Below are 26,677 nucleotides of genomic sequence, written 5' to 3'. Positions count from 1 at the left end.
AATTAAAAAACTTATGAGAAGTCCACACATCCATCAGGTGCTGCTTCCCAAGGCTATACACAAAGAACCTTTCAAGCCTATATTGTTGTAGCTAAGCCAAGAAAATGGAATGGCCTGAAATCATTTGGTGTTTACTCTCCCCTTCACGTCCATCAGGTAGGTTCATAGTGATGAACAAGTTATAATACTTCTCCTACCCAGAATAAACACAAAACATCTAACAACAACTTCCAAACAATCCTTCCCTCAACCAATGGGAAGACACCAAGCCTCAAGGATCAATACCTGTGTTGTCAGGTAGCAGGTTTAAAACTAATAAAAGAAAGTAGTTCTTCACACAGCGTATAGTCAATCTGTGGAACTCCTTGCCAGAGGAGGCTGTGAAGGCTAGGACTATAACAGAGTTTAAAGAGAAGCTAGATAATTTCATGGAGGTTATATCCATAAAAGGCTATTAGCCAGGGGATAGAAATGGTGTCCCCGGCCTCTGTTTGTCAGAGGCTGGAGAGGGATGGCAGGAGACAAATCGCTTGATCATTGTCTTCGGTCCACCCTCTCTGGGGCATTTGGTGCTGGCCAGTCGGCAGACAGGCTACTGGGCTAGATGTACCTTTGGTCTGACCCAGTATGGCCGTTCTTATGTTCTTATGTCCTTACGTCAATGTATCAAGCCCAGAAAGACTGGATGTGGCTCCTATAAAGCAGTGATTTAGATGTATTGATAAGTACCATGGCTGTACAAAAAGAATGGCTCTCATAAAAGCTATACAAGCTCTGGATGACGCACGGAATGATGGTCAAAATGCCAGGAGGAGCTCAAAAAGAGTACAGTACTGATTTCAGCACTTAATGAGTTTTAAGAAACTCTGCCTTTTCTGCCCCATGCCAATCCTCCATGACTGCCAAACATTGCAATCCTTCCCTCCCTATGGTACTGACAGTTGTGTAACGTTGGGCTCCACTCCAGATCTGAGGAGAGCAATTTAGAGGAGATTTCATTAAAAAAAAAAATCCACACAACTACCCCAACCTCCTGCAATTTAATAGCTCTGCCAGAAACCTTCTGTAGTTTTACTTACAATACTTCTCAAACGTCTTCACCAGTCACTAAACTACAGGGCTCCCCTTTCCATCCATTGCTCGTTTATTCTTTAACTCAGACTCATTTTATTCATTATCTTACATGGAACTCTGAACACAGCTGTTAACATTTCAGAAGCATCATTCTAGCTAATCTCTGGCCCGTCAGGTTTAAGAATTAGGATGAAAGAGACCACGAGTTCTGAACCTGGAAGTCATCCAGCACTGTTAGCTTGGCTTATTGTTTCAAGTCACCGTGAGCCGGTGTACAACAGCTATTCCACTGCCCTTCAAAACTCATCTCAATTTTTGGAAAGAGAGCGTGGGATTTTTTTGGTAAGATATAGTGTTGAAACTACTGGACAGCTGAAAAAGTTAAACAGGGCTAAATGTTCTTCACCATTTCTGCCAAGAAAAGCCATGATTTCCACTCATAATTAAAAGGGTAAGGTTGGCTTCTCTAGCCACTCCTCGAGTATCTCCTTTAGTATTCCCTCATCAATCCTGCATGTACTTTGATGCTAACCCTTTGTCAAAATTAAAATTTACTTGCCCTCTGCTTATGCAATTGAACCCCATCCCAAAGAACAATTCCAAGGCAGCGAAGGAGCCAGAGGAGCACCTACGGAAGCTGCGCTGTTTATTAACTGTATTATACTAGCGTATGTTTTTGCTCCAAAAACACTTAAAATCTTCGATTAAGACAAAACTGCTTCAGGCCTGGAAAGGGACAAAAAGCAGGAAAGGCGCATGTGAAACACTGGTTTTCCAGTAAGGAGAAGGGGCAGTGCTCTCCTTATTCACCAATACTTACTTCCCCAGTCTGATTGCATACTCCTTCAGCGCAAACACATTGTCAGCAAATACAATGATCTTGTCATTCCTTCGTTCATGAAATTTAATCAGGAACTGGCATGCTCTGAATTTATTTGGGTTCATAGTGTAGAGCAATATTCGCTTCTTTGTTTTGATAGCCACATATTCTCTGTAAAACTCTGGAGACATTGGGCACCAAACCTAGAATTTTTGAAAAAAAAAATTATACATAATAATCCATAATCAGATTGCATCTATAGAAGAAAAGATATTCATAGATTTTAAGGCCAGAAGGTACCATCATCATAGAAAACTACTAACTAGAAGAAATCTTAAGAGGTCATCAAGTCCAGTCCCCTGCCCTCATGGCAGGACCAAACACTGTCTAAACCATCCCTGATAGATGTCTATTTAACCTGCTCTTAATCTCCAGAGATGGAGATTCCACAATCTCCCTAGGCAATTTATTCCAGTGTTCAACCACGCTGATGGGAAGTTTTTCCTAATGTCCAACTAAACCTCCCTTGCTGCAGCTTAGGCCCATTGCTTCTTATCCTATCATCAGCGGCCAATAAGAACCATTTTTCTCTCTCCTACTTGTGACACCCTTTTAGATACCTGAGAACTGCTATCATGTCCCCCTCTCAGTCTTCTCCTTCCCTCATAGCTCATGTTCTTTAGACCTTTAACCATTCTTGTTGCTCTTCACTGGACCTTCTCCAATTTCTTCATATCTTTCCTGAAATGTGGTGCCCAGAACTGGACACAATGTTCCAATTAAGGCCTAATCAGCACAGAGTAGAGCAGAAGAATGACTTCTCGTATCTTGCTCACAAACCTCTTGTTAATGCATCCCAGAATCATGTTTGCTTCTTTTGCAACAGCATCACATTGACGACTCATATTTAGCTTGTAGTACCACTATGACCCCTAGATCCTTTTCTACAGTACTCCTTCCTAGACAGTCTCTTCCCATCCTGTATGTGTGAAACTGATTGTTTCTTCCTAAGTGGAGCACTTTGCATTTGTCCTTATTAAACTTTATCCTATTTACCTCAGACCATTTCTTCAGTTTGTCAAGATCATTTTTAATTATGACTCTATCCTCCAAAGCAGTTGCAACCCCTCCCAGCTTGGTATCATCTGCAAACTTAATAAGCATACTCTCTATGCCAATATCTAAATTGTTGATGAAGATATTGAACAGAACTGGTCCCAAAAATGGACCTCTGAGGTGGTCATCATATAGTCCAATTTCCTGCACAACCTGGGCCACAGAATTTCACCCAATAATTCCTGCCACAAGCCCATAACTTGTGGTTGGACTAGAGGGTATTATAGACAACCATTCTTGGTATAAAGATAGTCTTCTTTTGCACTTCCCATTACTGGTAGAAATCCTCTCTTAAAATCACTGTCAACTGAAAGGAACATTTAGTCTTCGATAGTGTGTAAGTGTAGCAACTCACCAATCTGCTTTTAACAGGTCAATGCAAAGTTCCATTTAATGTTAAATACTGTTTTCCAGTAAAAATTGTTTATAAAAAGTACATAACTTCACTGGTGCAAAGGTAGACTCTGCAGCTCCTGAAATGCTAGCTTCAACTAATACCGCTAGCTCACACTGGGAGGGGGTCTGGATGCTTTCCCCATTTATAGGTCTTCCTTTCCTTACAATACATTGTTCTAGCATTACATGATTTTATATTTAGTGAAAGACCTTTATTTACTTCCATATTGTTGTACTTAATTAACTGAATTGTAAGAATATGCCACAAATCATAGGACCAGAAGCAGCCTCAAGAAGTCATCAAGTCCAGTCCCCTGCACTTAAGGTGAGACCAAGCACCATCCATACCATCCCTAACAAGTATGTCAGTCTAACCTGCTCTTAAAACTCTCCAATGATAGCGATTCCACAACCTCTCTAAGCAATTTATTTCAGTGCTTAACTACCCTGTTTCTCCTACTGTCCAACCTAAGCCTGCCTTGCTGCAATTTAAGTCCATTGCTTCTTGTCCTACCATCAGAGGTTAGAGAAAAAACATTTTCTCCTTCCTCCTTGTAACACTTGAAAACAGCTACACCCCCTTTCAGTCTTCTTTTTTCTAGATTAAACAAGACCAATTCTTTAAATATTCTCTCTCTAGACCTTTAATCATTTTGTTGCTCTTCTCTGGACTTTTTTCCCCAATTTGCTCACTTTTTCCTGAACTAGACATGCTACTCCAGTTCAGTTCTAATCAGCGTGGAGCAGAGCAGAATTACTTCTCTTGTCCTGCTTACAACTCTTCTGTTAATACATCCCAGAATGATGTTTGCTTTTTCTCCCCCAACAGTGGTATTAAATGAAGTGGTACTATCCATATACCACAGTTTAAAGTAGGTCATCTTTTTTTTTTCCTATTCTATATACCACACTCGTTACCATAGATTCAAACCACCCAAGAACACAACACCAGTAAATAAAAACTAAGAATATATAAACAACTACACTTGTAAATGAAACTTTATTTTATAATTATTTAATAAGGCAAGTTTAAGAACATTTCTGCCAGTAATTTAAACAAACATTTGCACCATGGTATGGAAACAATATAGAAGACACTACTGAATAATTACTTGCTTTCTTAGTGGCAATTATTATTAAACTCAAATCCTATCACAAATTAAATAAGTGAACTATATAATGGTTTTAGAGGAAGATTCCTATTGCACAGAGATGGAGTGTAACAATGGAACTAATCTGGATTAGGCTTCGTAGCTCCAACATATCTTCTACATCAGAGGTGGGGAACTCTTTTTGGGTCACGGACTGCTGACCCACAAAAAAAAAAAAATAAAAAAAAAATCAGTCAGGGCCGCACACAAGTGAGAAGCACAGTGAGAAGCCCCTGACTGAGAAGGAGAAAGACACTCCCCACATTCCCCTTGCACACCAGAGCCTAAGAGGGCCCAAGCTAGTAGATTTTGTGTGCTCCAGCCCTGCAGGTGAGTGGCTGGGGGGCTGGAGCATCAGCGAGGGTTCCCCAATGCTGAGCCCCAAGGGCCCGATCCAGGTAAGCAGGGGGCCTGAGGCTCCCCATCCCTGCTGTACATGAGAAGGATAAGAAATGTCATGTCAACGTGTGTGTTCAGCTAGGACCACCAGAAGTGTGATTTGCTCAGGGAGAAAGGGGAAAGATTAAAAAAAAAAAAAAAAAAAAAAAGGATAGTTCTTAACAGAATAATTTAAACCACAGGATTCAGGAATTACTACCACAGAGTACATGAGATCTTTCCCATGTAGCAACTGATGCATGCTTTCAAGAATAAAACTAGTAAATATGCATTTCCATCCCCACTGATATTTTTAATTTTAAAATTCCGCTAGATGTACACTCCCACGTACAGCATCCGTGAGAAAGTTTATTGAAAAATCAAAAACCTCTGGAAACAGAGTAAATAGAGATTTTAAAAATAATATGAGATGAAAGCAGCATTTATCTTTAACACGCTGCAGCTACTGCAGATATAATTTTACATTCTGTATCTCTCATACTGAAGCAGTGAATAAGATTTGCTGCATCACTGGGTAGCACTGCCCTCTACTGCCACTTGGAAGATCTGGATTAAAGAGCAACCCTGGTGGTCTCTCAGGCCAGAATAGAAAGGCAAGCTTTGAACTGACACACTACATGAACACGAGTAAAATTCATACCTATCACAAATGTTAGTTACTTCCCAGCAACCACTTGCCAGTCACTTTTTTGGTTGGTTGCTGAAATCATGTATATTCTAAATTAAATGCCAAAAAACCCCTACCATTAACTTAAAGAACATGAACTCCCACAAAGCTGTAAGTCACTAAGAAAAGTTCATACCAGTGAAATTCTTTGTGCTTTGTATGCCACGGTTGATGCCCATGAGGTCAGACTAGATGATCGTGACGGCCCATTCTGACCTTAAAGTCAGAGTTACCAGCCAGCATGTGCAATACAGGGAAACTGTGCAATTCCATTTCAGGAGTATAAAGCATCTAATCATTAGGACCCTGCATGGATACAAAATTTATATCTGCAACTGTATCTACAAAAGTGAGCCGTGGATATCCACAAATATGCAGGATTCTAGATACAAAATTTGTATCCACAAAAGCGAGCTGCGGATAGCCGTATCCATATCTGCGGATGCAGATACCTGCAGATATCCACTGATTTGCAGGGCTCTGCTAACAATGGTTGTGTCAGCCTGATTTTTTTGGTTTTATGTTTTAGCTTGATCAATTTGCAGACATTCCAGTCCCCAGCAGAACAGCATTCACATAAAATGGCCTTAAATATATATAATTTTTATGAGACTTGAGGTTTATAAGATTCTTCTTAGCAAGGAAAAGTGACTCATTCTTCGGGGAAAGGCAGCTGGAGAAATGTTAGCAAAGGTAAGTAAAACTAAAAAACAAAACAATGTTTTGGTAAGCTTGGGTGCTACATGTAATTAAATGGGTACAAAGGCAAGATGAAATTTTCAAACTGTTGTGCCAATAATACTGCAGGTCCAGTGCTACAATGTACAATACCATGACAGCAGTCCCCCAATAGCTCCATTGTGGGACAAGATCAGTGGAAGCTCCACAGGACCAGGGAGGGTGCACTATTACAGCGGAGAAGTCAAAAGCTCAATCTGCTTGCGGACTGATGTATTTGGTTTTAAGGAAAACCACATTTATCCATAAGGAGACTCTCGCGGACAGCTACCAAACAAAAGGCCATGACAATTAGTCCACCCTAGGGATGTAAAAGTGTAACCATTTTAACGGTTAACCAATAAGCAGCAGCTTATCGCTGTCTATTATGGTTACACGCAGGTTTCACTGCGGGCTCTGCATTAGAATGCCTACGGGAAGAAGGAGAACCCCAGCAGACTTCCATCTCACAGCCATCACTTACACTGAATTCTACTCCTGTCTGGGGAATTGCTTTTCTTTATTTCAATTATATCCTCGAATGCTTGATGGCCTAAGACATGAGACAGATCTTCCCTTCTCAAGCACCGTAGTTCACACTAATTCTCCATCATCACTTAACCGTCTTTACATCAAGACCCTTTCTAAAATAAAGGCTGAAATTCCACCGCAAGTTACTGGGCTTGACACAAGGTTGCATTCCATGGCATGTTATGCAAGAAAACAAAGAAGGTGGTCAGAACAGTCGCTTCTAACCCTAAAATCAATTATCAAAGCACTGCACTGGTACTGAAGCTGCCGCGTGCATGTCTGAGGACAGGGCTACGGAGAGCCAATCAAGTACCACAGGAGTCAGTTATTAGTGTCTCAACAGATGCAAGTCTAGACACAATTATATTAGCATGCAAAGACAGGACCACAATACGGAATTTACTATGGATTTATGCTATCAATAGTCTTGCCTGAATGACAAAGCATCTCAATACTGTAGCAGATTTATAAGGAAGACTGCTTGCCATAATTTAACATAAGTGGGATTAGATAGTTCTGGCTGCAAGAGAATATAGCCTGTAGCACAGCGATCAATATGTGTGGTAGGAAAAAAAGAATCACCTCAGCACACTGAACTTTAGCAATGTAGCCGTTGTTCTGCAGCTCCATCCAGTTGGCCTCATAGAGTTTTGGTCCAATCAGGAAATTCAAGTCGACAATTTTGTCATCTTCTCTGACAAGAGTAGCAGTCAGTCCCAGTTTGCAGTGAGCTTGCACAATGGTGAGCACACGTCTAAACATTTTGGCTAAGAAACAGAAGGTGAAATTTCCTTGTTATTTCATAAATGGATTACAGAGACACACATTGTTGTATTTTTGAAAATCCACAATGCACAGCTGTATGTAGCGATGAGCACAGTACATAAGAATGGCCATACTGGGTCAGACCATAGGTCCATCTAGCCCAGTGGCCTGTCTTCCAACAGTGGCCAATGCCTGGTGCCTCAGAGGGAGTGAACAGAACAGGTAATCATTATGTGATCCCTCCCCGTCATCTATTTCCAGACAAACAGGCTAGGGACACCATTCCTACCCATCCTGGGTAACAGCATGGATGGACCTAACCTCCATGAATTTATCTAGCTCTTTTTTTGAACCTTGTTAAAGTTCTACTCTTCACATCATCCTCTGGCAAGGAGTTCCACAGGATGACTGCGCGCTGAGTGACGAAAAACTTCCTTTTGTTTGTTTGAAACCTGCTGCTTATTAATTTCATTTGGTGACCCCTAGTTGTTATGTTATGGGAACAAGTAAATAAGTTTTCCTTATTCACTCTTTCTACACCAGTCATGATTTTCTAGACTCTACCCTCTTAGTCTCCTCTTTCCTAAAATGAAAAGTCCCAGTCTTTTTAATCTCTCTTCACATGGAACCCATTCCAAACCTGTAAATCATTTTTATTGCCCTTTTCTGAACCCTTTCCAATGTCAATATATCTTTTTTAAGATAAGGCAACCACATCTGTATGCAGTATTCAAGATGTGGTTGTACCATGGTTTTATATAGAGGCAATAAGATAGTCTCTTACTCTATCCCCTTTTTTAATGATTCCTAACATTGTTTGCTTTTTTGACTGCCGCTGCACACTGAGGCTACATCTAGACTACAGGCTTTCTTCTGAAAGAGTGCGTCCACACTGCAAAAGTGCATTGAAAAAGCAATCTGCTTTTTTGAAAGAGAGCGTCCAGGCTGAATGGACGCTCTCTCCCATGTAAGCTGTGATTGCTATGGATGGAATGGCTACCAGGGCACCTGTGCTTTTTCCTCTTTCCTCTTCTTCTGGAAGAACTCCCTCTTCCCCGTCCACATACACCGTTTTGAGAAATGCCAGAAAATTCCCTCTGTTCTCTTGATCTTCTTGCAGAAGAATGCAATTGCAGTGTGGATGTTCCTCAAGTTTTGTCAGAAAAACAGCTGTTTTTCCCGACAAAACTCTGTAGTGTAGGCATACCCTGAATGGATGTTTTCAGAGAACTATCCATAATGACTCAAAGATCTCCCTCTTGAGTAGTTGTAGCTAAATTAGTCCCTATTATATTGTTTGTATAGTTGGGATTATTTGTTCCAAAGTCCATTACTTTGCATTTATCAGCATTAAATTGAATTTGCCATTTTGTTGCCCAATCACTTAATTTGGTGAGATCTTTTTCAAGTTTTTCACAGTCTGCTTTGGTTTTAACTTTCTGAGCAGTACAAAATGATTAAGGAAATACAGGACTTTCATCTAATGTTACTCTACATTAAAACCAAACTGTAGATTGATTGCCGCTTTTGGCTTCTACTTAAGCCCTTTTATTGCACTGTACATCCACTGTACAAACCTTAACTAGTCCTTAGGCCCCAGTATAATCTTCAGGTCAAGTGTCTGGAGAAGCTCACAAATGTGGGGGCCAACCTCAGGGCAGACTGTTACAAACCAGGATGCTAATACAGGTTGGACCTCTCTGGTCCAGCACCCTTGGCAACTAACTTGTCCGGAACGAGGGAATTTGCCAGACCAGAGGAGGTCCCCTGTTACCAACTCTCCAGGCCACCTTCTCTCCCTACTGCCAGCCCCAGAATTGCACTCCCTCCCCTCCACACCAGCTGCTGTGCTTCTGATGCCCCCATTGCTCTGGCTCCGCTATCACGGCTGCCGCATCTCCGGCCCTGGCCCTGCTATCGCAGCTGCCACAGTCCCTGCTATGCTATCAGTGCTATGGCACAAGCCCCAGCCCCATTGGGCTCCCAGCCAGGACTCCCTTAGTCTAGGAGTACCTGTGGTCCTGCAGGATGAGGGAGACCCGGTTTTGGGAGGTCCAACCTGCATTAAACTGGTGTGCGTTCTACAATTAGATTTCACCAACCCGGTACCAAATGTGAACTCCTCAAGCACCAGAACAGCCTTAACATGAAGTCACAAACAATCCCCTTGGGTACCTTACTCTACTATCCTGCCACCCAAACTTGCCCTTGTGATAGATGGACCCTTACACTAACCACTCACTCACAACAACGTAAAGGTCAGGACCAGTCATTTACTACAGGTCAATTGTTACCTTCTCTCTCTCACCAAAGACAATGTTAATCACCAATCTTACATTAAACTATAACAGTTCATTCATTAGGAAAGAGACTTTAGAGTTTATTTGTAACATTAAAGCAAGTCGACATACACATATATGCATTACAATCTTAGGTTCCGAGAAGTAATAGCTACTAGACTATGGAAGCGCTCTGTGTCCTGTAGGGCTAACTCAAGATAAGCATCCTAGGGATCCTGCTTACACGTAAAATTCCAAGCAGCACAGTGAGACTGTTTCTCCTGGTCAGGGATTTTTATTCCTTTCCCTTAGATACCAAACTGTGATGGAACGCAGACCTGTGCATTGCCCCCTTTCATGGGGTGTGGGGAGAGCAAAGTATTTTATTCACTCGTGTTCCACAGTAGTTCACGTGGTGCCTGACACCTCTTGTGGTAAAACTAGTTTTTCACACTTGGTCGTTCTGCTTCTCACTAGGGGGAGGAGTTTTGAGTTTCCTAGGCAACGCTTTTATAGTTAAATATGACTTTATAATATGAGACATGGCTACAATAAGTGAGATTAATGCAGGCAACAACTCACAGGCACTAATCAGATCTCTATAAATCTAATTCCTATTTTAACAATACTACCACACAGGTGAGCCAGACTGCTTTTCAGCTATGCATTTGTCAGTGTTCAATGAGGCCTAAGGATCTTGCCATAAGCTGGCATCTGGGTTGCAGAATTACAATTCCCATTGATCAGATCCAAAAAAGAGTGATATAGGTGTTAAATTATTTCATTTAGGCCACAAAGCATTTCAAACCCTATTAGAATACAGGGGTTCTACTATTCCTAGATTCAAGACCTCTGGAAGAAGATAATCTTTTCAGGTCCTTCTAGTGTTCCCATGACCATCATCTTTCTAATAGTACTAAGTAGGCCTTCTGCCTTATTTTTTATGATCAAGTCTAAGAAATGATGGTTTTGAAGCAACAGCTTATATCTTCATTAAAGTGCCTGTCAGTAAGCAACGGCTATTTCCATATTTTACCATTTCTCTCATTTCGGCTAATACTGAAATGGTTTGCATGTAATTTTTAAGTAAGTGTATAGCAGTTGGAGACTTAGACCAGTTTGGTGGAGCATTTCTAACCAGCACGGTATCTTATAAACTATAATGCTCCTTTTTCTCCTTACAACACCATATATCCCTATCTGGAAATCAACATAACTCTCAACTATCAGAATTTCAGAAACAAATTAGTGTAGCTATATTTCTACCCCATAAAATACATACACAGGCAATGAAATCCCTAACCTATTCATAGGGACCAGACTTCAAGAGACTGAGAAGGAATGTCTCAGGATACACTTGAAAGAATGCACAACTTATCTTCCACTTGTATTGATGTAACATCCACATGGCTACTTTAGCAACTGTTACGTGAAAAGTAAATGGGCAGTAAGTGTATTTTAGAAATCTTGTAGAGATATTTAAGCCACTGTGGAAGAAAACCTGCACCATTCTCTGGACCACAGTTCTGGAGGTGACAATTCTTACTACTGTAATTAGGAAAAAAGCACTACTATACTAAAATGATTTCCCACTGGTATTAAGAATGATCACATGGATACCCTAATGAGTTAAAAGGTCTGTAGAAAGCAGTAATGCAAAAACTTGTACCAGAGCCTATGACTGTTTACACATATTAAGCCTTAAATACTAAGCTATTAATTTATTCTAGAACTACAGAATAGCATTGAGAGAAAGCCAGAAAAACAATGGGGAGAGGGGACTATTAAAGAAATTGTATACTCCTTCCTTACCAGGTATAGTGTGCACCTCATCAAGTATCATAAGACCCCACTCTTGACTTTTAAGCCATTCCATTACTCTCTCTGCTTCCCAAGACCTCTTAGTTGTGTGTCCCAACATAGAGTAGGTGCTAATTGCAACAGAGCAGCCAATAGGCTTGTCCTTGGCATCTGAAGTGAATCGACAGATTTGGCTGTCATCTATGGTGGACCACATTTTGAATTGGGCTTTCCACTGCTCCACTGAGACAGAAGAATTGCCAAGAACCAGGCAACGCTTGCGGACTGTACATGCAGCTGTAACTCCAACTAAAGATTTGCCAGCACCTGCAGGAGGGAAGGAAAAATAAGAGCAACTGTTATCATGTATGCACCTGACAGACAGTCTCCATCATTCCTTGGACAAAAAGGAGAAGGGGAGAAAAACACTTTGGAATAGTTAGCTAGGAAATCTCCAAGAGGAGGGAAAATTTCTCAGTATCTAGTAGGAATGTAAAATCCTGTTTAAAATGTTAACTGATTAAACTATCCATTTTAACCAGTTAACTGGCCTGCTGCATCACTCCTTCGGTTCAGCTGGGTTGGAGCTGCCCTCTGCCCGCGTCGTGCTGGTTAACTGGTTACCAGGTAAGCATGCCAGCAAGGCAATGTTTATCGGGTAACCCTTTACATTTCTAGTAGCCACAGCATCCGGACAATGATAAAAAGCAGCAGCTGCCTTTACATAGTAGCATAAGAAACCACACATCTGTGTCTGCTGTTCGTCACACACTTAGGAAAAAATCTCAGCAAAATCTCTGCAATTAATGTTCTCCTTGTACCAAAACGAGCTGCTTCTACTAGTTTCTCTCATTCCAAAACTTAGTCCTGGTCTTCACTGCAATTTTACACTGGCATAACTAGATCACCAAGGGGTATGAAAAATCCACAGCCCTGAGTAATATAGTTACACAGACAAATCTATGTTGATGAGACAGCTTCTTCTGTTGACAGAGCTCCCACCTCTCATGGAGGCAGATTAACTACACCGACAGGAACAGCTCCCCCATCAGTGTAATACCGTTTTCGCTATGGCAGCACAGCTACAGCACCGTACTTGCGGAGAAATCTCTCGACTAGGCCAGACAGCTTCAGCAAGCTGTTAGTTACCTAGAGGGTTTCTGTTATTTCCGTATGCTGGATCACTCGCTGGTTAAAAGACACCAAACCAAGAGTTGGAGTCAACTATGAGTTTTCAGAATGGAGCAAGGTAAATAGTGGTGTCCCCCAGAAGCCTGTACTGAGATTGATATTGTTCAAAATGGGCACAAATGACCTGGACACGGGGGGCAAAATAGGAGGGTGGCAACATGTGCAAATGACACAAAATTACTGAAGATAGTTAAACCCAAAGCAAAGGGTTACAAAAGTATCTCACAAGACAGCAGAACAAGGTAACAAAATGGCAGATGAAATTCAAATGCAAAGTAATGAACGCTGGAAAACATTCCCAACTGTAAATACAAAAGGATGGAGTCTAAATTAGCTGTTACTACTCAAAGATCTGGAGTCATCATGGATAGTTCTCTGAAAACATCTGCTCAGTGTCCAGCAACAACAGCCAGAATGTTAGAAACCATTAGGAAAGGGATCGATAATAAAACAGAAAATATCAAAATGTCACTATTTGGGGGAGAACTCTACTGGGACAATCCATAGAACTGAGATAGGAGAATGTTAATGGTTGCCAGCAACTGGTTCTATGTTCTATTGACATTTGCAGACCTAGATGCTAAGCAGATGCTAAGGGCTCTCCGTGACTCCTCTGCCCTTTCACAAAAATCAACAGGATTATATCCAGAACATTCCCTGAAATTCTCTGGAATCGATTATCTGTGGCAGTCAAAAATTGTGTTACCAACAGATAAATGCCATCAGGTTGCGTGTAAAGCCTTGCTTCAACTCAGCCAAAATCCAAATACTTACCACATGGCAGAACAATAACGCCAGATCTAGCACGCCCATTCCCAAACATCTTCCTTAGGCTTTTCTCCTGATACGGTCTGAGAACAGCTGTGGGCTTCAGGTCTATATTAATATCAGGATTCACTGAATCATTTCTGAAGTCATACTCTGCCAGCAAAGGGTACTCCAAATGGATGCAACGCTTTTGAAGCTCTTCAATCATTTCCTAGAAAGAAAACAAAGCTTCTAACTGCACATTCTAAATTTTTGAAACCTGCTGATAATTTTTTTAAAAATTGCCAGACAAATATGCAGACAAGTTTACTGTTCTTTTACATCCTTGCTCACTCTGTAACATCAGGATTTAAAACCTATTCACAGAACTTGGCTGGTGATCAGAGCAGCAAACAATCATTTAAATATTACTGTACATTATAAACAAAGGAGGGAAACTGCTGACAAATGGAAAAATTCAAATCTCGGAGAAGGTGTTATTCTGTGGGAAAAGTCCTTGATAACATCCTTCATAGGGCTATTGACAAATCAACATTTTGAAGGAGCAAATCCCTTCTTCAAATACAAAAAATTCAAAATACAGCATATCTGGTCATTATCAACAAGAATCCACAAAAGCTACTCATTAGTAACTGAGAAATCTGCATTCCCCCATAGAAGATATTCGATAACACCAGCATGTTGCTTTTAATTGCTAAGACACTGGAAAAATGTGATCTAAATAGCTTGCCAATTTTCTTTATATGTTACAATAAGGCAACAAAAGACTTGCCAAGTCTAGGATAAAACTAAAAAGTGCCTTGTAACTAAGTCTGATCTAATACAGTCAATGGCACCTGCTATCTGTTAAGCACCAATATGCTCCATCCTGTACATGATAGAAATATAAAATGAATCTCTTTCAAAGGATTTTATAAGCCCAGAGAGTTAGACAAAACACTGCAAGGAACTTCAGCAAAATCTGATTCAAACCACTCCATGATCTCACATCCCGCAACTTACACACTGCTGGGATGGAGAAGGCACTTGACAAACACACAGAAAATATTCCACACACAAAAATCGGAACAGTGAATCTCTTTATATAGGCCATGTTTGCATAAGGAGTAAGAATGGTATTGTAGCTAAGGCACTGAAGTTGAACTTGTGAACTTTGTCCTTGGGCAAGTCACTTAAGTTGCTAGTACCTCAGCTCCCCACTCGCATGAGGGACTAACAATGATATCTATTTTACACAATATTGGCTTTTTAAGGATTCTGGTTGGGATTTTCAGATGTGCCCAAGGGAGTTAACCATGCAACTCCCTTTTAACATCAATGGGCTCCTTTGAAAATCATAGCCAAATTTTCTAGTACTTGTGATAGGCTGAGACATTACAACAAGCACCAAAGAAAAGTTCCCAAGACCTAATCAAGCTCCTCCAGCATAAAGGATATGGATGCAAGCCACATTAACGTACACCGTTCGGAAATAACAACCAACAAGATCCAGCAGACAAGATATACTTAAAGACAGTCTGCAGAAGCTGCTGGGGCTGGAAGGACACATCAAGTCACACAAAGCACGGAGATGATTTAGAATCTACCTTCAGACTATATGAATATTCTCAAGTAATTATCTCACTTAAGGCTTAGTCAGCATGACCCAGTCCACCGGAGGCACCTAACACAAAGGTAGCCCATTCAATCCTGCAAAAAAGGAGCCCCATATTGCCTAGCAACTGCTCTGTAGCCTATTCATGATGCTCACATCAGCCAGAGAAGGGGCAGCCTCTCATCTCTCCCACCAAGCTGGAAAGGAAGATTCTGTGATGTAGAACTTTCAGAGAGGAGGGAAGAAATCTTGATGGCTCCAACAGCCGCCAATAGAAAAAGCCTTAGAATATGGTATTCTACAAACCCCAAATCCAATTGCCTGTAGTGCGACTTGCTATGACCATGGATGCCTAGGAGTCAACAGATACTTACCTGCTTAACTTCAAAAGATACAGTCTGTGTTTCTTCCTCCTCCTCCTCATCTTTGTCCATTTGCTCATAAAACTCAAATAAATCAGCCGGGACATCTGATTTATTCTGAGTGTCTGTCCCTTGGGATGTTGAAGGGCCTCCTTCACTAGATTTGGAAATCTGAAACAGGAATTTAACAGACTCAGATTTTCGCAATGATCACCACTGCAGATATTCAATGTTATGTACAGCCTCACAAAGTGGAATCCAGTGTTTTACAAGGTGACCCTTGATCCCAACGTACTGCTGATTTACTCGTGAATGTCTCCATGATGAGCTCTGTTTCTTCTCCCTCAGCATTTCTCAGCCGACAGTCTTTGACGACATGGTCCTGAAGAAGCTGCTGGATGACCTCAGGGTGGGTGCTTTCTACAAAATACCTACATGGAAAGAACATACAAGAACTATAGAAATACCTCCCAACAAGTTTAAAGTACAGCATATAGTCCACCTGTGGAACTCCTTGCCAGAGGAGGTTGTGAAGGCTAGGACTATAACAGAGTTTAAAGAGAAGCTAGATAATTTCATGGAGGTTAGGTCCATAAAAGGCTATTAGCCAGGGGATAGAAATGGTGTCCCTGGACTCTGTTTGTCAGAGGCTGAAGAAGGATGGCAGGAGACAAATCGCTTGATCATTGTCTTCGGTCCACCCTCTCTGGGGCACCTGGTGTTGGCCACTGTTGGCAGACAGGCTACTGGGCTAGATGGACCTTGGGTCTGACCCAGTACGGCCATTCTTATGTTCATTATGCCAATCAACAGAGAAGCTGTCTGAGCACCTACTGGAATACTAGCACTGACGTTTCAAACAACCTGACAGGGTACGTCTCTACATCAAAGTTATTTCGAAATAACTTTCCTAATGTCTACACAAACCAACTGCAATTTCGAAATTAAATCAAAATAGCGGAGGGCTTATTTTGAAATTGGTAAACTTCATTCCACAAGGAATAACGCCAATTTCAAAATTGCTATTTTGAAGTAAGTGCTGTGTAGACACTTATTTCGAAATAGGGGGCCTCCAGCCCTTTTCCAGGATGCCCTGGTGGCCACTCTGGCCTCAACCAAGAACACTCCTCTCCCTCCCACCCCGCCCCAGAGCCCTTAAAGGGGTAGACTCTGGCCACAGTGCCTGTGCCAGCTCCAAGCCTGCCAGCCCAGAGCCAGCAGTCACTGCCCCTGACCCAGTGGCCCCAAAACATGAGCCAGCAATCCACTGGTAACCAGCCCTCCACCACTCCCCAGGAGCAGACTGCCAGCTCCCAGGAGCCTGCCAGGGCCCTGAGAAGGCGGGTGCCTTTCTGGCCCAAGGAGGAGATCATGGACCTTATTCAGGTTTGGGGGGATGCCCCCAACATCCATGATCTCCACACTAGATGGGGGAACGCGGCCATCTATGGCAGGTTAGCTGCCAGCCTGGCCACCAAAGGCCACATACAAACCCAGGAACAGGTTCACATGAAAATCAAGTTGGTCCAGTGAGACGCTCAACTTTGAGCCCTGAGCTTCCCCTCCCCCTTCTTCCCCTTGCGTCCCCCTTCCAGCTCCCTCCTCCCACTTATTGTATGTGTTGTACTTATGCGGCGCCCCAGCGGTCCACTGATTGTATGTGTTGTACCGATCGATGTTTCCAGTTTGTCAACTTCGCGGAGCCCCTGGAGATGGCTTGCGGAGCCCTGGGAATCCACGACGCCCAGTTTGAGAAACACTGCCTTACAGAATGTCCAGGGAGGTTAAGATAGGTTTGTGTATGTTACCATTACTGATGTCAGATTTGTGTCCACGTGTCCTTTGGATCAGATACTGACCAGTTTGTCCAATATATGGCAGAGGTGCACTACTGGCAATTGATGGCCTATGTGATTGAGATATATATATCTCAGTCTCAACACACACACTCATGTGCTAGCAATGCCCCTCTGCCATGTATACTGGCCAAACTGGACAGTCCAATTCATCAGATGAAGAGGGTTTTACCCATGAAACCTTATGCCCTAATAAAGCTGTTAGTCTCTAAGGTGTCACAGGACTTTTTTTTTTTTTTTTTCAGATAGACATACACAGCTACCCTTCTAAGAATTCTCAGCTCAGCTGTCTGAGACCAGAGATGGACCAGTCAGTTAACATAAATCAGTGCTTTTGGTTCCGAGACTCTTTCTAAAAAGCAGTATACCCATGCTAAACAATTTCCACCTCTACAGTCCATTCAGAACCATCACACTTAAAGCAAATGACTATAATTGTAGCATCACAAGCATGATGAATAAAAAAAAAATTAAAAAAAAAGACTTCCTGCCCCAAGAGAGAAGCTGCTTACCTGTTGTGTTTCAGGACTAGTTTTACCTTTCCATAGCTCACAGTACACAGCTACAAAGAGACAAGAACATCCATTAGGAGAACAAGCAATTCACATTCAGCATAATAAAGCAGCAGCTGAGTCCCTGACAGCACAAGCATTCTGAGTATGCAGAAATATTTACACATACCCCTGGCTGTGTAACCAGAATGGCTCACCAAGACTAGTACAGGTTGAAGCTCTCTCATCTGGCACTCTTGGGACCCAACCGGTGCTGAACCAAAGAATTTGCTAACCATAGGTGGTCAATATTGTCTAGTAGCATTACCAACACTTCCACTGCTTACTGGACTCTTAAAGGTACATTTAGAGCTACATTAGAGCTAAATAACAGTATAGAAAGCTCAGAACCAGGACTGGTGGCTGTAAACAAACTTTATGGAACTGCAGGAAACTTGGCCACACCCATAAGTGGACATCCAGCTAACTAAAATCATGTCAGATTACGAACGTTGCCAGACCAGAGTGTGCCAGACTAAAGAGTATTGATCCTGTGCAGGTTGAACCAAGTCAGAATAAATGTGAAGTACAAGGGAGAACTGAAATCAAACACTATACACACAGGATTGCAGAGCACTGCTGCAAAATAGTTAGGTGTCAAAGATGAGAGATATTCAAATGGTTGCACAGCCAATTATCTTAAAAAAACTATAAGAACTGGATGCTTTTATAAACCTGAGCAATTCTTCCTCTCAATACAGAGCTCATCTATCCCACAATGTAGTGGCAGAGGCACCCACACGGAAGTCCTATTTCAAGTTTGGAACCTTTGGTAATATCTGTCCAAATAGCAGTTTGTTCACATGCCATCAGCTTTTTCACAAGCATCTGCACTCTCCCAAGCCACATCCAGAAAGAGCTGGAGGATACAGACAGGCTATGGCTATTTGCTGGTAACAAGACCCGTTATAGCAGGCGTCTGGCAATGCCTGCAACAGTGTGTACAGGTTGGACTTCTCTGGTCCGGCACACTTGAGACCTTAGTTGTCCCAAACCAGGGAGTTTGCTGGACCAGGGGAGGTCGGCGCTCCCCTGCTGGCTGCCCGCTCCCAGGTTCCTCTCCCGGGGTTCCTTGCCCTGCCCATGCCCTTCTAATGCTGGCCCGGCAGGGGCTCCTCACACTGCTGCCCGCAGGCTGTCTCAATGTCTCCCAGGGCTCCTAGCTGGGACCATCTAGCCGCGATCCCAAAGCAGGTGGTGTTCCCTGGGGTTCTTGGAAGGGGCCGCCTGACTACCCTACTCCTCTGCTAGGGCCGGCCCGCTGTGGCTGGCATTTCCCTGGCAGAGTTGCCTGCCTCCGCCAGCCCCACTTCAGCCAGAGTGTTCTCAGTCACCCCAGCCCCACTGCCACTGGAGGGTTCTGGAAGGGGCCGCCTGGCTGCTGCCGGAGGTTCCCTGCCCAGGTCTCCCATCCCGTCAGCCCCTGAGGCCAGGATTCCCCAGACGCCCGGCCCAGCTGATGCTGAGTATTCCCCTGCCGGAGCAGGGGATCCCCAGCCACGCCTGGCTCTATTGACATCAAGGGTTCCCTGGCCAGGTGAGGGGCTCCCCAGCTGCTATCTGGTGCAGCTGCTGATGGTCCAGACTAAGGTCCCCAGCTCCCACGTTGTTTCTCACTGCCACTTCCGATGCTCTTTGGTCAAGCAACATCCATGGCCCTGCCAGACCACGGATATCGCCGGCCCAGAAAGTCCCCGATTTGGGAAGTTCAACCTGTATCTGTATTATCACTGCACTTAGGAGTACAATTCAAGGACAAGAACTTGTGCTAGGTGGTAACCAGAAACAGAACAAAAAGACAGTCCCAGCTACTAAGAGTGAAAGTCGAAAGGCGCAGTCCTTCCTAAGAAGCATGTGCTTTTCTTAGCATAAAAGAAAATTACACAGTTACCTTTTCCAGAGAACAGCCTCCTGCCACCCAATGTATGTTATTATTGCATAATAATGGAAATGAACGGTAACATGTTTAATGCAAAGCGATGTTTGCTCAGTTATTCAGTAATTCTAATAATAATCATCCTAATTCAGCATGTATTTCCTACACTGCTTTTATGGTTAAATGTGTAGATTACTTATTTCTGTTAATATAAAAATATATTCCAAAAAAATCTACAGGCCATGCAACACAGATGTGTTAATACAATTATTGGAACCTGGACTTTAGCATTTCTGACTTGGATTTTAATAGAGCAATCCCAACTCTGCATTACCTTAATATTAAATTAAATGCAAAAACACAACTCTGATACAATTCAATAATTTGTACATTTTATGAAGTTTTAAGCCATATTGCAAGGATGATTCCAGACTTAGGGCCAGATGCTGCAGCTCTTACTTATGCCAATTAATTTATTTTCATGAACAATGGTTATAGGATCAGCTTGTTATATGACATTTTCTGTTTGTGGGTCAAACCTATTTAAAAGGTATTTTTAGTATTTTGGAAATGTATGTGTGAGACAGGGAGAAATCAATCGGAAACATGCTCTTTTTATGTTTCCAGTTTCAAGCTGTCACAATTTGAAAGCTATGTTTCTGATGCTACCCTAAGGATAAAGGAAGAAAACAGGACGAAGAGCAGGCTTCTCTGAAACAGAGCAAAAAGAAGAGAAGAGGAGTATTAGACACATGAAAAGACCACAGTGAATGACTCTCCACGGAAATGGTCTTACCTTGATGAACTGAATTATTCCATCTGGGACACCAGTCTTGCTCAGCTTTTGCAAATATTCAGTGATGTCACTGGTTTGTAAACCAACACTGACAGCAGCATAAAGCGAGTAAGCAGTGAGTTTGTATTCGTGTACATGCGTTGGCCTGCACACAGGTTCAGCAATAGCAACCAGAAAATCCTGGGCATATTTGTAAACAGGAGAAAAGGCTTCCAGGAAAACATGGCCATCAGGAGCCTATAAAACAGAAAAGGAAAAAGATGTCAAAACAATAATGACGTTGTGTGAGAAAAGCAGAAAGACCTCTCTACTGCTAGGATTAAGAAACCAATATTATTTAACTGGCAGTACATAACAGGGCAGACAAAAGGTGCTGCCATCTCAGTGTGGGGACTACATACAGAAGAAAACTCATCTTACATTCAAGATGCAAACAAAATAAAATAAATAAAGTCATCAATAAATTTGAAGCCACTTTGAGGTCCATCTAATCAGTTTCACTATTACCAATTTCAACATCATAGAGCACCATGTGAGAGAAAAAAGCTTTTTTAAAAAGATATGTGGCTATAACTGGATGAATAACATTTATTTAAAAATGTTTGTTAGATTTTAAAAAATTAAATAGTTTTATTAAAGAAATTATTTAAAATGAAATTTGAAAGTCACAATTTATAGTAAGGCCTAAACTTATCATAATATATTAAAATTATTTAAATTAAATACCAAAAAATGGCATGTTTGCTACCAACTTTTTAAGAAAATCCAGCCACTGAATTTATGGAAATTATAGCTAAGCATCTGGAACCATCATTTTCTGAAGTGTTAAACCAGTTTTTGACAACAGTAGCTCCTTCCTCCGGAAGGGAGCAAATATTTTCTCAATTTCAATGTATTTAACTAGCTCAGTTCAAAATTAAGAAATCAATGCAAACTGAAAAAGCAAGGAAGCTTGTTATCCTCTTCCAGTCTATGAATAAAAATTGGGATGAGATCTACTAGTTCTAAAAGTTTGCAGGACATGTTGACCATCAACAATCAGTTCAATTAGATAAAGACAGATCATACTTCCTTTGCTTAATAAATCAGTTTTAAATATAAAATCTATTTTGGTAACATTTTTCTTATTTATCCAGCACATTTAAAGCAGTTTAATTAAAATGCCATTTTGATTGTTTTTAATTGAATTTCCACCCAAATATAGAAGTGATGGGCAACCTGCAGCCCACATGAAGCTCATTGGGGTTCTGTGTGCGGCCCATGAGACATTTTGTTTACTGTTGCCCATGTGCAGGGTTGACAGATTCTGCTGGTTTTTCATTTTTTCCTGACTGTTATTAGCACATGTGAACTGAGGTGCCTGCTGATTGCAGGTAACATTGACTGAGAGCTGTGCACTCCCTCTCTGCATCCAATCAGAGTGCTATTACTGTTCAATATGCACACCCTGCAAATTCTAGGAACACAAGTGGAGTCAGCAAAACTACCCTACCCCGGGAAACTGCCTTGGTTATAACAATCTTGCAGCCCACTGAGAAGAGGGACGGCCACCCACTAGCCTAGGCTGCCCATCCCTGAAATAAAGCATGACACAAATCACAAATAAAGTTAATTGTCAACTAAATAAGAAATGCATCATTTCAATTAAAACTGAGCATGCAACTAAGTTAAGTTAAGCTGTATAGCTGCTTAAATAAATGTATACAGATCTAGTGTTCCCTGGTGAGCAACAAGTAGTACCAAGTGTCATTCAAAGACTATATTCGTTGCAAATCAATATGATTATCAACCAATAAAAATAAACCTTTCTATAGGAAAATAACTAAAATACACAAATGCAAAACTCAATTAAAATAGATTATTTAAATCAAGGTTTCTTGCTGGTTGATTTAAATCTTGTTGACTTACATCAATTGACTCTGGGCTGTAAAACCACAAAAACTGCTAAGGGACTCAGAGCTAGGTATCTTACCAGAAGGTAATTTTAACCTATTTTCTGCAATTCGCCAGATCTTAATTTGTCAAATATAAACACCATTAGAATTTATTCGGGTGTTTTCAATCTGCTGTATTAATTGTCTGGTAAGACCATATACAGAGTGTTAAGGAGGAGTCATTACATTAATCAAAGCCCTGATCACAATAGCAATACACACTGACATGCGATAAGAGGGAAGATCCTCTCATGGATCAGTAACTAGTTGAAAGTTATGAAACAAAAGTAGGACTAAATCATGAGTTTTCACAGTAGACAGAAGTAAACAGCAAGCAGTCCGCAAAGGACCTGTACTTGGACCAATGCTGTTCAACATATACAATGATCTGGAAAAAGGGTTCAACGGTGAAAGGGTAAACAGTGAAGGGGTAAATGAGGACATGTTATTTAACCCTTCACATAATATAAGAACTAGGCATCACACAATGAAGTGAATTGGCAGCAGGTTTGAAACAAACACAAGGAAATACTTCTTCCTGTAACACACACTTATCCTGTGCCAGAAGACACTGTGAAGTCCAAAACCATAATTTGATTAAACAACTAGTGGTCCTGTAGCACCTTACAGACTAGCAAAAATATAGACAGTATGAATTTTCATGGGCACAACCCACTTCTTTGAACCTTGCTTCATTCATCTGAAGAAGTGGGTTTTGTACTCAAAAGTTCAGGATACTATCTATGTTTTTGTTGTTAGTCCCTAAGCCAGTGGACCCCAACCTTTAGAGGCTCCCGGGCGCCCGGGAGGTGAGGCTGCTCACGCGCCGGGCGCCCGGGAGGTGGGCCGCGCGTCCGGGGGCACGCCAGGGGACTGGGATGCCGTTGCACCTGGCGCCGGCATGTGCCCTAGGGCCGGGGCTGGGGCCACCCGAGCGCCTTGTGCCGTGGGCCCAGCGCTGCCGCCCGAGCCACGCGCCTGGGGCCAGCACTGGCGCCGCTCGAGCACCGCGCGCCCGAGCGCCCGCATGTGCCCCGGGGCTAGGGCCGCCCGAGCGCCGCGCACCCAGCGCCGGTGCGTGTCGCGCGCCTGGGGCTGGCGCCTCCCGTGGGCGGGGGCGGGGCGGGGCCGGCCCAGGTTGTCGGCGGGCGCACACAAATGCCCCGGCGGGCGCCATGGCGCCCACGGGCACCACGTTGGGGACCACTGCTCTAAGCTGCTACGGGACCACTCGTTGTTTAATTAATCCCTCTGCATTCAAAAAATAATTAAATAATTTAATGGACAACAGGGTCCTCAATGACTATTAGTCAAGATGGTCACGGAGGCAACCCTGTGCTCAGGGTATCCTAAAACTTCTGATTGCCAGAGGCTTGGACTGCACAACAGGTCCACTGGATAACCTTTCATATCCCTAAACAGGGACAGTCTAACGGATAAGAATCACCCTTAACAGCTGATGCGTACCAGTTCTGGTTAACGGGTGGGTGCTGGACGCTGTTCCCCAAAAGCTGAGTGCTTGTGTAAGGGCCCAGGAGATAGTCAAACGGAGCCCAGCTGATCAGCAGAGCACCCAGAGTGTCCAGAGCCAGCAGCAGGTTTCTCTACTGGTGGTGCACATCTGCACACGCTCTCTTGTACATAACAAAATTTATTCTGCACATGGATGGAAAGGGTTGGAGGGAACATTGGTGCTGGTGCAGCTCCCTACCCGCTGTTGTGCAGAGGGATTCTCCAGCCCCACAGGACCCTCCTGGCTGCTCTGGCTGTCAAGAGTAGCCCCTATTCATGGTGGGCCCAAGCACATCGCAGGCAGGGGCTAATCCAGCCACTTGGAACATCCCCTGCCTGTGGCAGGGGGGTGTGGGTATATCAGGCAGGGGCTGCTCTGGCCAAGCTGAGTTAGAACGCACTGCTCCAGCCCAGCTGAGCTAGAATGGCCCCTTCTTTAATCAATTAACTGGTTAAACATCACGTTTAACCAGTTAAGCAGGATTTTATCTCTACACCCCTCCCACCCCCCATCCCCGTTCTGCTCATTCTCTCTGAAGCATCTGGCACTGGAAACTGTCAGACGACAGGAAAGTGGGAAGATGGACCATCTGTCTAATCCAGTATGGCTGTTCGTATGTTCTTATTGAGGAAAGCAAACATTGTGTTTCAGGGCATAAACAGATGGCCTGCAAGGGTTGATTGGGTGGTTCTCCCACAAAATTCCCCTTCACAATTGGCCCAATTTTGGTCACATTTCTTTGCATTCCCCTTCATACAGAAGAAACAAGCTGCTGCCAGAGGCAGTGTATTACAGTCTATACTATGCTAACTGCTTTATTCCAATATAGGAAATCAAATTACTCCACCACATAAAAGTCACATTCTGTTTTCTGCAATTATCCTAACAATTTGTTTCTTCTGTCGTTTAGTCTGAAATGCACAGATTCTGCCAGCATGCTGCCCTACTTCACCCCAACTTTTTCTGAAAATACCATTATCAACCCCTTAACTTCTGAAGCAGGTAGAATTTTCTAAAGGATTAACTCTGCGGATCACTGAAATGACATCCTCTTGTGCACATATCCTCCCAGGCTATTCTAAACTAGGACTGTAACGTTTGCTCAGAATGCTTTTAACTGGCAAACTCACACCACAATTTCTGTTTACCTGCAACAATTTATCTTTTTCCCTACTATGCCTCTACTAGATTGCAGTATGTGAAGCATATTTTGAAATAGCTAAGAATTCTACATACAAATGACCACTCTAGGTCAGACCAAAGGTGCATCTAGCCCAGTATCCTGCTGCCCAGAAATGACAAATGCCAGATGCCCCAGAATTGCAGCAATCACAACTCTGCTCAGGTTTGTTTCCTGCCAGCTATGGAAAAACCAGACACTCTTCCCCATCCAACAATGAATTTCGAATGCTCCTGTACACCTATCTTTTCTCTGGGGAAAAATATTGCAGGAGATTCACAGTTTTAACCTTTTTCACCTCAAACCTCATTTGTACCCTGTTACAGAGAAAGGTATCTCTCTAAACAACCAGAATCACACTTTTAGATCTGCAATTCATGACGCCCCACACCAGTGGTTAGCAATCTAGGGCAGAGACTGTCTCACTGTTTATGTTCTGCTCACTGTTTACCTGTAATTTTTAGCTTTTAAGCAAAAGCTTCTTCTTCACTATGCCCCTTTCTAAATCGACACTGGTACTCTGTAGCACTGTAACCTTCTGGCTCAAGGGTTTGAAAAAACACACACACAACCTGCCGAGTGCAGCAAGTTATATTGCTGTAAAGTGCCAGTGTGAACCAGGTAAGGATGTTAAAATGCAATTATCTGGCTAATCGTAGAGTCGATAGTTTGTACCATCTATACGATTACTCAATAGGCACTGTTCTGCAGAATTGCAGTGGGGGTAGCTCCAGGAGCCGAGTCAAGCTGGGACTGTGCAGTCCTGGCTCGTGGTGGCCGCGGAGCCACCCACGCTATGGCTCTGCAGTTTAAATGTAGTAAGAGCCACTGGACTATTACTACATTTAAAAGTCAGAGGCACAGCGATCAGGGGGAACAGGGACTGGTGCAGGAGCAGCTTCTGTTTGCGGCAGCAAGACTGCTCCAGCACCAGCCCCCGTCTGCAGCAGCCAGGGCTGGCCACGGACAGGAACTGCTGCCTAAACAGCCCCTGCCCAGCGCTGGCTGCCGTGAACAACAGCGTCCCCTATCCCCGCCAACTGCTGTTGATAGAGGCGGCGGTGGGGGTGAGGGAAGCAACACCCCGGAGACAATGCTGGGGGGAACCAGCTTTTAAGTCGGCTCCCCCTAGCATCGGCTCCTGTCCCACCGTTGTTGCCTCTCATCGAGGCAGCGGGGGGGGAGGGGGAGCAGAGAGCATGGGGTGAGCCGGGACTGCTTGAGTCCCTGCTCCTCCCATGGCCCCTACGGCACTTTTGCTTTTGAAATGTACAAGAACTCTGCAGCACTCTTGTACATTTCAAAAGCAGAACACCAGCAGTGGGAACCAGCGTGAGCAGG

The 26,677-nt window shown here is 42.9% G+C and overlaps 1 protein-coding gene across 4 annotated transcripts in view; it reads right to left on the bottom strand.

The window, feature by feature from the left end:
• The window catches only part of ERCC3 (ERCC excision repair 3, TFIIH core complex helicase subunit), a 46,669-nt gene that overhangs the window by 15,266 nt on the left and 4,726 nt on the right, over positions 1–26,677 (bottom strand). For all 4 annotated transcript variants that reach the window (XM_075933037.2, XM_075933039.2, XM_075933038.2 and 1 more), the window contains exons 3-10: positions 20,710–20,946; positions 17,999–18,048; positions 15,926–16,061; positions 15,643–15,801; positions 13,681–13,885; positions 11,728–12,042; positions 7,454–7,638; positions 1,895–2,097 (exon numbers count right to left, since the gene is read on the bottom strand). In XM_075933037.2, coding sequence (XP_075789152.1) covers positions 1,895–2,097; positions 7,454–7,638; positions 11,728–12,042; positions 13,681–13,885; positions 15,643–15,801; positions 15,926–16,061; positions 17,999–18,048; positions 20,710–20,946 — 1,490 coding nt within the window. The remainder of the gene's footprint in view (positions 1–1,894; positions 2,098–7,453; positions 7,639–11,727; positions 12,043–13,680; positions 13,886–15,642; positions 15,802–15,925; positions 16,062–17,998; positions 18,049–20,709; positions 20,947–26,677) is intronic.

Source organism: Pelodiscus sinensis, chromosome 7 (assembly GCF_052426305.1).
Source record: "Pelodiscus sinensis isolate ZL-2025 chromosome 7, ASM5242630v1, whole genome shotgun sequence".
Lineage (NCBI taxonomy): Eukaryota > Metazoa > Chordata > Testudines > Trionychidae > Pelodiscus > Pelodiscus sinensis.
The sequence above is the reverse complement of the archived record's forward strand: the minus strand, read 5'-3'. Positions and strand labels throughout refer to the sequence as shown.